Raw genomic sequence first — 15,150 nt, 5'->3', positions numbered from 1 at the left:
AAGTAAATAAGCACCCCCATAAGTGCTCTAAGAAAGAAGAAATGAAGTGCTCTAAAATCTGGTAGATGGTTGTGTTGACTTTGGACTTGATAAAACACAGTGGACCAACACCAGCAGTTGACATGGCACCCCAAATCATCACTGACTGTGGAAATTTCACACTGGACATTAAGCAACTTGAATTCTGTTCCTCTCCAGCTTTCCTCCAGACTCTAAGACCTTGATTTCCAAGGCAAAATTTAGTTTAATCTGAAAAGTGGACTTTGGACCACTGAGCAATGGTCCAATTCTTTCTCTCCTTAGCCCAAGCAAGACACTTCGGACATTGTCTCTGGTAACGAAGTGGCTTGACACCAGGAATATTGCACTTGTAGCCCATTTCCTGGTCACATTTGTGCATGGTGGCTCTTGATGCACTGACTCCAACCTCAGTGTACTCCTTGTGAAGCACCCCCCCCCCCCACCAAGTTCTTGAATCAGCTTTGCTGGACAAACCTCAAGGCTGCGGTTATTCCTGTTGCTTGGGCATCCTTTCCACCACTTTCCCCTTTCAACTGCCCATGATTATGTTTTGATACAGCATTCTGTGAACAGCCGATCCTTTCAGCATTGACCTTTTGTGGATTACTGTCCATATGAGGGTGTCATAGTCTTCTGGACAACTGTCAAGTTCCCACGATTGTGGTTGTGTGTACTGAACCAGACTGAGAGACTCATGGGATTTGTATTGCATCAAAAGTGGAGTTACTCAAACTTAAAATCAAATATTCTATTTTGAGATGTGTTTATTTCTGTTTTCTTTTCTTTTTGTATTATTTTATATTTTTAACTGTAAGCCATAATCATCAAAACTGAAATAACAAAATGTTTGGAATATTTTTGTTTCTTGTATGTAATGAGCCTAGAATATAAAATTTTCATTTTCTGAAATGAGTAACAACATATATTATACTTTTTCGTGATATTCTAATTTTATTTGAGAGGCACATATATTGCATAGCAAAACTTTAGAATTGTTGTTTCTACTGATCCAATTACCAAGGATGTCTGATATTTTAATGTGTTTAGTACAAAAATTGACATTCATTTATAGTAACAAAAATCTTTGATACACTTTAAATTTTGTTAAATTTATGTTTTCAACACCAAATCATAAGTCATCATAAAATGTCATACCCAAGTAAGGTTGAGACCTTACCCACCCCTTGAGCCAGCACATTGATGGCAGTGGTATGGAAAAACACCTGCGGAGGATTTGATTACAGGAAGAAATCTCAAGCAGTCCAGTCAGTGGGGTGACCATCCAATATAGCCACACTAGGTAGTTATACTTAGTCTGCAGATTTGCATTTGAGCAAGTATGAATGTTGATTAGTTATAACAACAACTTAAGAACATTAATAATTTGATAAATATAGTACAATTATGCAGTCTTTAATTTTTATTTGTGGATGCATGTGGATGTTAATGCGCAATTATCATTCTCTTTTTGGAACTGTTTTGGTCTGACTGTCTGTGTGATGACTGTTAAAATAGCAACCATGAACATATACAGCTTAGAAGTTACACATTAATTTGTTAAAAAGTACCACATCACTTGTGAACCTTTTGTATATACATTAATGTATATAAAAACCTACCATTTGCAATGGTACAATTTTAGTATATCAAGGTTCAAGGTTCAAGGTTACTTTATTTGTACCAAAAGGTAAATTTGTTTTGGCAGTGAGTCACACCATTCATAACAATCACGTAACACATAAAAACTGATAAAAAAAAAAAAATACCCTAAATATAATTAAAAATATAAAAATACAATAAAAATATAAAAATACAATATAAAAAATATAAGAATACAATACCAATAAAGCAGTGCAAGTACAGGCCAATAGCATGGCGCCAGAACAAAAGTCACAGAGCGTGTGCCATCTCAAAGCAAAAAAGCGGATAAATTAATTAAATATACAATCAAGGTCGTCTGTTAAGTACACTAATAGCAGCAGGAATAAAAGTGCTCTTATAGCGCTTAGTTCTACAAAAAGGAACTTTATACCTCCGTCCTGAAGGGAGCAGTTCAAACTGATCAAAAAGAGGATGTGAGGCGTCCTTTAGAACTGCCTCAACCAATCTCTGGACCTGCCTCATGTACAGAGAGGTTGGATACAGCTGAGTCTCTCCACCAATGATTTTGCTCGCCCATTTTACAATCTGATTCAGACTGTTTTTATTTTTAACTGACAAATTTCCAAACCATGACACCAAACAAAAAGATAAAACAGATTCGATATAACAACGATAAAACATTGTTAACAAAGATTTGTCAATGTGAAAGGATGCCAGTTTTCTAAGACAGAACAAGCGCTGGTGACCTTTTTACACACCACTTCACAATCTGACTCAAAAGTGAGTTTGTCATCAATAACAGTACCCAGATATTTACAGGTGCTCACAATTTCTACGGCCTGACGTTTTAGGAGAGTTACTCCATGTTTGTGGGAGCCCTTCCTAAAGTCAATGACCATGTCTTTAGTCTTCAATACATTCATCTGTAGAAAAGACTTCTCGCACCAATCCAAGAAATCATCAACCACAGGACCGTGGCCAACCTCACTGTCCTGAAGCAAACTGACAATAACAGTCATCTGCATACTTAAGAATAGTCCTCCCCTCCCTCCAACTTCTGCAGAGATCAGTGTACAAAATATACAAAAGTGGAGAGATAGCACTGCCTTGTGGTGTCCCAATGGAGGACTGGGTCTGCTCAGACAAGACCCCATTCACTCTCACTTTTTGTGTCCTGTTAGTGAGGAAGCTCAGAATCCAGCCCACAAGATTACAACTTAGATTAAAATGATCTAAAAGTCTTGAGGCTAAAATGTGCGGCTGAATTGTGTTAAAAGCAGACGAAAAGTCAACAAAGTATATGATTTACTTTATTTATATACACAGCAGAAGCAAATCTGTCATGATTTTAATGTAATAATACTAAATTAGCAAATACAATATGGTGTAAGGAGTGAACTATCTATAGCTCAGTAGGCAGGGCAGGATATTCATTCACAGGATTTTCCCCTGCGATTTTCACCTGTTTCTGAAGAATCCTACAGAAAGTCCTTGAAACCATCAATGAACCCGACACCAAGTTTGGTCTTCACATCAACCTGAAGAAGACACAGATCCTGTACCAGCCTCCACTCAACATGGTCAATGCAAAGCTTCAGCCTGAAGAATGTGACCCTCTTTCCATACCTGGGCACCATTGTGCAATCAAATGCTGGCATTGATGACAAGACCCATAAGTGGCTCATGTGTACAAACTGCCTTCAGCCAGATAAGCAAACATGTTTTCAACCACAGAGACCTTCGATACGATGCAAAACTCCTCATCTACAAAGCCATTGTCATGCCAACCCTGCTGTACAGATCAGAGGCTTGGGCCACCTACCGCTACCAGCTGAAGACCCTCAAGCAATTCCACCAATGCTGCCTGAGGAGGATCCTCCACATCAGGTGGGAAGACTACTACACCAACATCAGCATCCTGGCTAAAGCCAAGCTACAAAGCAACAAGTGTGTCATCATCAAGACCTAGCTTCGGTGGTTGGGCCACAGAAGAAACGTTACAACAACCTCCTGAAGCACAACCTCAAGAACTGCTCTATCGACTGGAAGACCTGGCAAGAACACGCGAAGAAACAAGCCCTCTGGCAAGCAAGGATCCAGGAGAGGAAGTCTTTGAAAATATGCAAACAAACCACAGAGGAGAAAGCGAGAAAGACGAAGGAAAGAGAACAAGATCCAGAAAGTGTGTGTAAGAAACTGCACGTCAAGACTGGACCTGTTCAGTCATCACTGTGTCCACCATGTTGTCAGGGAATCGATCAAGAGATGATCTTCCTCCCCACTGAGGGGTAGCCACAACGGAAAAATGTTGTTTATATATTTACATCTTGACATTAATTATGTATTTGTCACACCATACACCAGCAGCAGACTACTGATATAAGGCAGGGTGGATGCATGGTTTCACAATGTTTATACCAAATTTTGGTCGTACATCTGAGCAGAGGTCAACACATTAGATGAGACAACGTTATCCACTCTTCCTTGTTACATCATGGTGAGTCTCTTCTCGTTGTGTTGCCAGTTTCTTGTTTTTGGCTGACAGGAAGTGACACCAAGTGTGGTCTTATGTAACTACCTTCCTGGTTTGTAATCATGATTCCTCAGCAATACCGAATCCATTTTCACAAGCGCTGGACAAGTAATTGGCTTTCCACGACAATACTATATACAGTTGCGTGCAGTGACACAATTTTTTAAATTTTGCTTCCGTATACCGCAATGGAGTTTAAATGAAACCGTAAACATTTGCTGTGTTGGCTTTCATCTTTAAAAAAAGGGTATAACAAAAATATCACATGAACCATTTTAGAATTGGAGCCATTTTTATACACAGTCTCTGCATTTTCAAAGGTCATAAGTGAATGGACTATACATTTTTGTGGGACTTCAGCACCAGATTTCTTCCTTGTGGCTACAATACTATTTCATCCATTCATCAGTTTTCATTTATCCATACATTCTGGAGCTTACCATAGTGGTCATTGGGCAAGAGGTGGCGTACATGCTGAACAGGTCACCAGTCTATTGCAGGGCCAAAACGCAGACAAACAAACACAGTCACACTCTCACTCACACCTGTGGTCAGTTAGGGGGAGGAGGAGTAACAGGAAGACAGAGGTCGGGAATGAGAAGAACAGTAGTAGCCAGTAAATCAGTATTGCAGTATGTCTGGTATTTATATTGTGCATTTCTATATATATTTGCAAACTGTTTTTCTTTTATACTTTCACTTTTGATACTCTGTGTGCTTCTTACCCTGTGTGCTGCTATACAACACTGCTGGAACCTCACTTTCCCAAGGGATTAATAAAATTCTGTCTAATCTAATGTAATCTAATCTATGGAAGGACACCGTAGCACCCGGAGGGAACTCACATGTATATGGGAGAACATGCAAACTCCATACAAAAGGACCAAGTTGGAAATGAACCCAGGAACTTGTCACAATGCTCAGTATTATCCAAGTTTTAACAGTAATCCTTACATTTATGTAATAAGGGTAAATCCAGATTTAAATATGTTCCTAGTAGTGTGACTAATTGGATTCTCCATTGGCTGACCTGGTTTTACAAGAGATAAATCTGGCATTTTAATCTCACTAGAAAAAAAGGTCTTGCTGGCAGGATGCAACAGGAGACCATGTTGTTAAAGGCAAAGGTTCTTGTGCTTTTGTGATTTAGTACTTGTCAGCAAAAACTTTCTGTCTGTCTCTCTGTGTCACTTACTGTCAAACAGCTGAAACAAATCCATCATTAATGCAGCATCCTTTAATCATCCAGAAGGTGGCAGACACATCTATGAGAAATTACAAAGGCAAAACAAAGTTGTTCCTCAGATTGATCAGGTGCAGCAAAGTCGTAGGGCATGAGGCGGGGTACACCCTGGACTGGACACCAGTCAGCCTCAGTCTCAGGACTCCTCATTATATGTTCTTTGAATTTGGTGAATTACAATTTGAAGACATTTTTTGTTTTTCATTTATAATGTTAAACTGGAGGGGATGGATTTATCAATCTATTGACATGCTACATTTTTGAGGGTACATGACTTTTCCAAAGACTGGAGTACATATGATTTTGGCATCTTGAATGTTCATCAATCCAGAAATGAGTTTGCATGTCAGCTTGTTTGTTTGTTTATTATTATTATTTTATTTACTTATTTTGAATGGCTTTTTAATATTTAAATTTTTATTTGCTCTTGACACACTGAGGACAAAAAAGAAACATACGAGTATATTGCTATATTTTGATTAAACTTCATTTTTCACAGCACTGTACATCAGGTAGTATATAGTCCAGTGTTTCTGCAACTCCTAAAACCATACAAGAAACTGAATTGATACACAATGTGGAAAAATGACGACCTGATCTGTGGGCGTAACTTTGAATAAATGCAGCCTGCCAGCCTAATGAAAGCCAAACCTAATTATACTCTGAGTTTATTCCAGGGGCATGTCACGGAAGGAGACCTTTTATTAACAAGCTGCATATGAAAGTACACACCAGATACCGTTTTGCATGAGAGTTAATATTAACCCACCTGCGGTCTCTTCATGGCTCAGTCACCGGTCTGGGCGTAGTACATAACGAGTGCAGCCTGTCTGACACCATGGACTTTTCACACCTGATTTTCAGTTTGCAAATAGCTCATCTTTGAACTCAAGTAATAAACAGGTTGGATTCTGAAAGGCAAAGAAAGAGAAACAACAGGTTTTAATGTTTATTAAAGGTCTGACCTGCAGGGTAAGTGAATATTTTTACTTTACTGATCATTCATCCTGTTGATATTCTGCAGGATGAATGATGCTGTGTTTTCTCTGATATATTGAATGGACTATGTGACTGCAATAGGTACACAATAAAAAATAATTCTAAACACCACTTGAGATGCTTCTAATTGTAATTTTTTTAAAGCACAATTTAATTCATTTAATAAAACAATTCATTTGAAGTATAACTGCATTGAAGATTGTAGTTTAAGATGCAGTGCTCTGCATACTGTCAGACCTACAAACTGAAGCAGAGTTGATCTTAATTCGTACTTGGCTTGTAGACGACTTGGCAGCTGTTCTGTTTATCACAACGTGTTGTTTCCCAAACCATCACCACCAAGAGTATGTGGTCGAGCCTGAACTTAAACTAACCTCTTAAGAAATGGGCTGTACTGCTGAAATGGCATGAAAAATAATTTATTTTTGTGGTTGCTGCTGTATCAATTTTGTCACAGTCCACAAACATGCTGACTTTGAAGGCCATGAACAAGCTGGATGCACTGATGAATGTATGTTCTTTACCATTTTGCAATATTAAATACAGAAAATAATGAATGTCAAATGGAACTCTTTAATTATTGCAGAATTTCCGAAACAGGAATCAAGAATGTGTCAAACTAATGGTTGTTTGGGGGCACTAAGATAAGGAGTATCTCTTGCATTGTGAGGGAACATTAACTGCAGTATTTTGTACATGTGGTGAAGTCCTCTGGGAGTGATCTAGTACACAGGTGTCTCACACTACAAAAAAAAACCCAAAATCTTACCAAGTATATTTGTGTAATTTCTGACTAAAATATCAAACTTACACTTAATATGATGTCAGGCTGAAAAGTTCTGCCTCCAACATGATTATTTCAATAACAAGCAAGTTTTAAGAAGAAGGTGTTGTGTGGGCCGCCAGAAGAGGAGGTACTGCTGGCCCACCACCAGAGGGCGCCCTGCCTGAAGTGCGGGCTTCAGGCACGAGAGGGCGCTGCCGCCACGGACACAGCCGGGGGTGACAGCTGTCACTCATTATGACAGCTGTCATGGGTGACAGCTGTCATGAGATAATGAGTGACAGCTGTCACCCATCTTCACTTCATCATTCCACTCCATAAAAACCGGACATCATCTCCACCTCGTTGCCGAGATATAATCTACCTGTGAAGGTAACTTTCTCAGCCGTTGTTTTTGTCTTTTCAGACAGTGTTTGCTTCTGTATTGTTTGCAGTCAGTTCTGTGAGTGCTCACAGCTGGAGGCTGAGTTTGTGATACGTGGAGAGCTGACGTCTTCGCTCCCCACGCCAAACTGTTGATAAGTACTCATTACTACTGCACGTGCCAGTTTTCTGGATTAGAGGTGGAGGTGGTATTCCCACCATTGCTGTTACTGGGTGTGCACGCACCCACATCTTACTGTTTTTGCTCCTCACCAGCAGTACCAGATCCGACATTCGGAGACGGTGGCCACCTGGGGACTCGGGACTTGGCGGCTCCAGTATTCTCCAGGTTCGGTGGCGAAGGAAATCGTGTGGTTCCGGTTCTTCTCAGGACAGACGTCTTCTATCCTCGGGCCTGCCCACACGTCACCTTTGTGGATTGACTGTTTGCATAAATTCTGTAATTCTGTAATTGGTTATGCTCTTTCACAACAGTAAAGTGTTCATATTCGACTCTTTCATTGTCCGTTCATTTACGCCCCCTGTTGTGGGTCCGTGTCACTACACTTTCCCAACAGAAGGCCTTTATTGTCACTGTACATATAAATATATACATACAGTGAAATCTGTCCTGTGCATTCAGTCCATCCTAATTACAGTTAGATATCACACACTATCAGCCGCGGCGCCCCGAACATTCTTTTGCTTCAGTGTGTGTGCACTGCTGTAAGACCACAGCATTGCGGCCTCACACACATCCTCCCACTAACTTTTACCATTTCATGTGTATTCTGTTTGGCAGGGTACCAAATAAACTATCCCTGTGTGTACCCATGTCATTTCCAGTCATCTGAACTTCACACTCAGTATAATTTCTTTTCTGTGTTCATGTTGAGTGATCTGATGGATCATATACCTGCTTATTCCAATCAAGTGTCAGGGTCTGGAACCTATTCCAGCAGTCACTGCGTAAGAAGTGGGGCAAAGACTGCACAGGTCACTAGGCTACCACAGAGCCACCAAGTCCTGATCGTTTACTGATGTTTCATTGAAGTGATTGTGTCAGATATTTTGGACTACAAAGTAGACAAGTATACTGTGTAAGATTTTACACTGCAGTGTCGGGAGGAGGCTAAGGGGACACAACACCTACATTTCATCTGGCTGTGACATATGGGTGGTTATATTGGAGAGGTGGGATGGCCCGTTTTGAGTGGTACAGCAGCGGGTAGATGCGGCAATGTGCGGGACCAGCAAATGCAGAATTCTTGCAGACCTGACGACCTGAATCAGAGCAGTTTGGGGTGACTCAGTCAGGTCTGACACATGAACTGGGGATGCACATTGGCACACCCACCACACATACGGAATCGTCTTGGTCCCGTCTGTCTGCTGCAGCCAGGTGATAAAGAGACATTCTCCTGATGTTGTCCAGTTACTGGAGCATGTTTGTGCTGGATCATGCTCAAGAAAACCTACCACGTTGTTGTAGTGCCAAAACTGACATTTCCTCACAATGCAAGTACCACACAAGCAGTTGGAAGAGGGGGTTGTCCGTTAAACAGAGTTTCATATCATATCATTTCATATCATAGACTATCATGAGCTGGGTTTCATATCACACTGCTGATGATTGTTGGCGCATTGTTGAGCAAAAAGCCAAATGGTGAGGAGAAGCTATAAGAAGGTAAAAGTCGGAGCAGAAATCTGTAGTTTGAAATCATAATCAGGACATCTTTTCTGGTGTTTGTTTCTATTCTAACTTCCCACTCCACAGTCACTATAGACCACTAAATGCTTGTTTGTTTCCTTGTGTTTAGGGCTGTCATGGAGCCGATGGTGAGTCATGAAGTCATTCTGGCCGTGTACATCATTTCGTTTTTGATTGGCCTACCTGCCAACCTCCTGGCCCTCTATGCCTTCAGTGTTAAGATCCACACCAAGTTAGTGCCCACGAACATCCTGCTGCTCAATCTGACCATCTCCGACCTGCTCTTCCTGATTTTCCTTCCCCTAAAGATGCACGAGGCCGCGTCGCGCATGGTGTGGAATCTTCCCAACATCCTGTGCTCCATCACATCATTTGCCTTTTTCTCCACGATCTATACCAGTTCCTTGTTGCTGATGGCTGTTAGCGTTGTTCGGTACATTGGTGTAGCTTTCCCCATCACATACCATCAGCTGTGCAAACCCATGTACACCATAGGAATCACTGCTGCCATCTGGCTATTCTCAATGGTGCACTGCAGCATCGTTTTCATCACTCAGCACCACCCAAACCTATCTGGCCACAACACCACAGTGTGCTATGAGAACTTCACCAAAAAGCAGCTCGAAGTTCTCCTCCCAGTACGTCTGGAGTTCTTCATCGTGCTGTGCCTCATACCACTTCTAATTTGTATTTACTGCTACATGAGCTGCATCTTGATCCTCTACAGCCGTCCCAGGATACCGCAGAAGCAGAAGCAGAAGGCCATTGGCATGGCCTTGGGGACTCTAGCCGTGTTCCTCATTTGTGTGGTGCCGTACAACCTCTCTCATTTGCTAGGTTACTTAAGGGTGACAGCCCAAAATGGAGATACTACACCCTGCTGCTCAGCACTTTCAACACCTGTCTCGATCCCATCATTTTCTACTTTTCCACCTCCACTTACCGCTGCACAAGTGAAAAGTCAATTCTTAAGAACCTGATGCCAGGGCATGTCTCAAGCACTAGCTAAAAGTTAAAACACAGCTTCTTTTATTACCTACATATCTGCCTTGGATATGTTTATTGCATTGTGTATCATAGACGCAATACCAATAATATGTAATAGGGTACAGATGGCTTTAATAGTTTTTGTAGCAAGGCCTTTTGACATATTTAATATTACACAACACAACACTGTTTCATGCATACTTGTATCTCTCAATGGCTGCTGCCTACCAACCCCTTGACCTCAGCCAAGGAGGTGACAGTATGATTTCATCCAGACTGTCTGTCTGTCCCTTCCTATATCCAATGGCAGGATATCTCATAAAGAGCTGGACAGACTAGGACCAAAGTTTGTGGAGAGAGACATGCTCCTTGGTTCGGGAAAGAACTGGTGAAATGTTGGTGTTTATCCATTGCTGCCTTCAAAATTTTGACTTTCTTTAAATCTTTGTCATTGCATTTGGGTTTCTTACCTTATGACATTACAAAGTATTAACAAAGAAAAAAGTATAAATTGGGACTACTGTTGTGTTGGTTTTAGGTAAGGCTTTCTTATGACTAGATTTTGAGACAATCTGGATGTTTTGTTGTTGTTGTTGTTGTGTGTTGTTTTTTGTTTGTTTGTTTTTTGCTGGTACCAAAAACAGAAAACGTAATCTCACATTATGATGTCACAAACATAATGATTGTTATGGAATCCATAATATGACATCAGACATTTGTATAAATATCCCGAAGAGCACAAATAACCAAGCTGTTGGAGCCTTGATGGAGGTACAGTCAGGTTGCAGTTTTTCTTCTGTACACATCACAGTCAAGCTGAACAGTAAAAATAAGGATTATTGTTAATAGAAATCATTATTGTAGCCAGAAGATGGATGCAATAAATTTTGCAAGTCATTACATCCACCAATGAAATTGGAGAAGATTGTTTTCATCCGTTTGTTTGTTTGTGAACAGCCTGGAGCCCACAATTTTTCGTATATCCTTTTACTGAAGATTCATATCCTGATAGCCAACAATTCAATCTTCAAGGTCAAAGGTCAAAGTCAGGAAAAATCTTAGAAAATTAGAAAAATCCCTATCTTTAACATTAGTATTCTTTATTGACTGACAAAGTTCGATCCGGATCTGATCCAGATTAAAGATTCTGTGTCCATTTAAATTTAACATTGAAAATGTTAAGGTTCTTTTATGTAGTGAGTGATCTCAAAAAGAAATGGATAGGAAACGGACTTCAAAGTTTGGATGTATTGGAAGGTGCTTACACTGATAACAGTCATCTAAAGCAGTGCTGGGGTCTTTGAACAAACCACATGCACCGTTTGAACAAGAGGCTCGATTTTTCCCTGCACTACCTTTCATTGTTGAGTCAAGGCCGGCCCCCTGGTGGGCAGTCCTTAGCCTGTCATAAATCAGCGCCTATGTGATTGGCTGCAAAGTGAAATAGGCAGGTATAAGTGGGTGTCGCGCTCACATTGCGCTCAAGGCGGTATGTAAAAATTTTATGGTGTTTTGTATGTCAGCGTGCCAAGCAACAAATTAGTGTTCCATTATGCTGTTCCTATTCTGTTCCAAATTTTCATATCACTTCATTTATTTATTTAAAAGGGACAACATATATTGATGAACATATAAAATGTAAATATGTCAGATTATAGCTGTGGGCTAATTTCCATCTGTATTCCCTGACAGACTGTAAAAACTAACAAACAATTTACAGTAATCCAATCCAATCCACTTTATTTATACGAGGTCTGTGATTTAAAAAAGCGGTCCTTTTTATTTTTTTCAAAAAATAAATGGATTTGATTCATATGTTTTTACGTCAGACAAGCTTGAACCCTCGTGCGAATGCGTGAGTTTTGTCATGCCTGTCGGTGACGTCATTTGCCTGTGGGCAGGCTTTGAGTGAGGTGTGGACTCCCCCTCCCGTCGGAATCTCTTTGTCTGAAACGCTGCAGGGAGACGGCGCGCGTTGCTTTATCAAATTTTTTTCAGGACCGGTGAGGGATATCCGTGTGGACACTATTCGAGAAATTCTGCTGGTTTTCGGTGAAAAGTTTAACGGCTGATGAGAGATTGTGGAGTTTCTTTCGCTTTAAGGACAGCCCACAAAGCGGATTGGCGCGGCGCAGTCGGAGGTGGCGTCCGTCTGGCTGTTTCGAGCTGAAAACATCCTAATTTAAAGCTCTGTTCACCCAGGACGTCGTCAGAGAACAGAGAAGTTTCAGAAGAGGCCGGCATGAGGAGTTTATGCCGACATTCCACTGTTAAAGGAGATTTTGTAATAAAAGAACGTGCGGACGAATTTGCCGAGTCGGGTCCGTGACGACGCCCCAAATCCGTTCGCGCCGCCACAGGAAAAACACCTCCGTGTTGAAAACCATTTGTAAAATTCAGGCGGCTTTTGATGGCTTTCAACAAGTGAGTATCTGAGAAATTGTTTAACAGCTGGGCATGTTCCAACTTGTCCGTTAAGGTTTCCAACGGAGGTGTTTTTCCTGTGGCGACCCCCCGCGGTCGGGTCCGGCTCGACATGCGAATCTGCCCGCACGTTCTTTCATTACAAAATCTCCTTTAACAGTGGAATGTCTGGATAAACTCCTGATCCCAAATTCTTCTGAAAGTTCTCTGTTATCTCACGACGTCTTGGGTCCATAGAGCCTGAAATTAGGAAGTTTTCTGCTTGAAACAGCGAGATGCCGCCGCCTTGGAGCGCAGATCGCCGTCAGGCACCATGGACCGTCCTTATGGCGACAGTAAAACTCCAAAATCTTTCATCAGCCATTAAAATTTTCACCGAAAACCAGCTGAATTTATCGAATGGTGTCCACTCAGTTGTGCCTTACAGTTTTTGAAAAAATTTTTATCAAACAAAGCAGCAGTCTCTGAGCCATTCCTAAACAATGAAAAAATCGACGAGAGGGTGGGCCACTCCTCACGCAAAGACTGCCCACAGGCGAATGACGTAACCGACAGGCGTGAAAAAACTCTTGCATGCCCACGAGGGTTCAAGCATGTCTGATGTAATCACACGTGATTCAAATCCATATGGTTTTTGAAAAAAATAATAAGGTCCGTTACTTTTCTCACAGACCTCGTATAGCACATTTAAACAACAGAACAGTTTCCAAAGTGCTGCACATAAAAATGATTATACAACTATACAAAACAATAAACCATCTCAGATACTAATAAATAAATAAACATAAAAACAATAAAACAATAAATAAATAAAACACTAGGCCAAAGACAACAGAGGACCATACAACTCATGCAGAGCTAAAAGCCAGAGAATAAAAGTGGGTCTTCAGACGAGACTTAAAACACTCCACTGTGGGGGCTGTTCGAACGTGGAGAGACAAAGTGTTCCAGAGTCTGGGCCCAGCCACAGAGAAGGCCCTGTTCCCCCTGGTCTTAAGTCTCGTCCTAGGCACCACAAGCTGGAGCTGGCCCTCAGACCTCAGAGCGCGCGCTGGGGAGTAAATTTGGAGGAGGTCTACAATATATTGTGGGACCAGTCCATTTAAAGCTTTAAAAACAAATAATAAAATTTTAAAATCAATTCTAAAATTAACAGGGAGCCAGTGCAAAGATGCAAGAATAGGTGTAATATGTTCATGTTTTTTGCTCCCAGTTAAGAGGCGTGCAGCAGCGTTCTGGACTAACTGCAATCTGTGAAGTGTATTTTGATTAATTCCATAAAAAAGTGAATTGCAGTAGTCCAGGCGTGAAGAAATAAAAGCATGCATGACGCACTCCAAGTCAGAAAAGGATAAAATTGATTTCATTTTGGTTAAAAGACTTCTTCTTAATATTTGGTGACATTTGGTGATATTTGGTATTTATTTGCCTATTAAGAAGAACTCTAGCAGCCCCCTGACACCCTTGCTTGTGTGCCTGGAAGACACCAGGGCTTGGTTGGCTCAAAAATTTCTTAGCTTAAATGAGAACAAAACCGAGGTGATTGTGTTTGGGCCCAGTGTTGGTTCCACAGTTCAATTAGACCTGGGCCCTCTCAGTCAACACATGAAGCCCACACCCACCAACCTTGGCGTCATTATGGACTCTGATCTTAAACTGGACAGGCAGGTCACGGCGGTTGTTAAATCCAGCTTTTATCAGCTTCGTCTTTTAACCAAAATTAAATCAATTTTATCCTTTTCTGACTTGGAGCGCGTCATGCATGCTTTTATTTCTTCACGCTTGGACTACTGCAATTCACTTTTTTATGGAATTAATCAAAATACACTTCACAGATTGCAGTTAGTCCAGAACGCTGCTGCACGCCTCTTAACTGGGAGCAAAAAACATGAACATATTACACCTATTCTTGCGTCTTTGCACTGGCTCCCTGTTAATTTTAGAATTGATTTTAAAATTTTATTATTTGTTTTTAAAGTTTTAAATGGACTGGCCCCACAATATATTGTAGACCTCCTCCAAATTTACTCCCTAGCGCGTGTTCTGAGGTCTGAGGGCCAGCTCCAGCTTGTGGTGCCTAGGACGAGACTTAAGACCAGGGGGGACAGGGCTTTCTCTGTGGCTGGGCCCAGACTCTGGAACGCTCTGCCTCTCCACGTTCGAACAGCCCCCACAATGGAGTGTTTTAGGTCTCGTCTGAAGACCCACTTTTTTTTCTCTGGCTTTTAGCTCTGCATGAGTTGTATGGTCCTCTGTTGTCTTTGGCCTAGTGTTTTATTTATTTATTGTTTTATTGTTTTTATGTTTATTTATTTATTAGTATCTGAGTGGGTTTATTGTTTTGTATAGTTGTATAATCATTTTTATGTGCAGCACTTTGGAAACTGTTCTGTTGTTTAAATGTGCTATATAAATAAAGTGGATTGGATTGGATTGGATTAATAGGCAAGTAAATTTGAGTATCATCTGCATAAAGATGATAA

The 15,150-nt window shown here is 40.9% G+C and overlaps 1 protein-coding gene across 1 annotated transcript; it reads left to right on the top strand.

Annotated features, from left to right (window-relative positions):
* The first annotated feature begins 9,344 nt into the window (after positions 1-9,344).
* si:ch211-231m23.4 (free fatty acid receptor 2) lies at positions 9,345-10,642 on the top strand. Its single transcript, XM_034173534.1, is given in 2 exon segments — positions 9,345-10,096; positions 10,099-10,642. Coding segments are annotated over 2 exon segments (891 nt in total). The 5' UTR covers positions 9,345-9,372; the 3' UTR covers positions 10,266-10,642.
* Positions 10,643-15,150: the final 4,508 nt, after the last annotated feature.

Source organism: Thalassophryne amazonica, chromosome 7, assembly GCF_902500255.1.
Source record: "Thalassophryne amazonica chromosome 7, fThaAma1.1, whole genome shotgun sequence".
Classification (NCBI taxonomy): domain Eukaryota; kingdom Metazoa; phylum Chordata; class Actinopteri; order Batrachoidiformes; family Batrachoididae; genus Thalassophryne; species Thalassophryne amazonica.
Note: the sequence above shows the minus strand (reverse complement) of the source record. Positions and strands in the feature narration are given on the sequence as shown.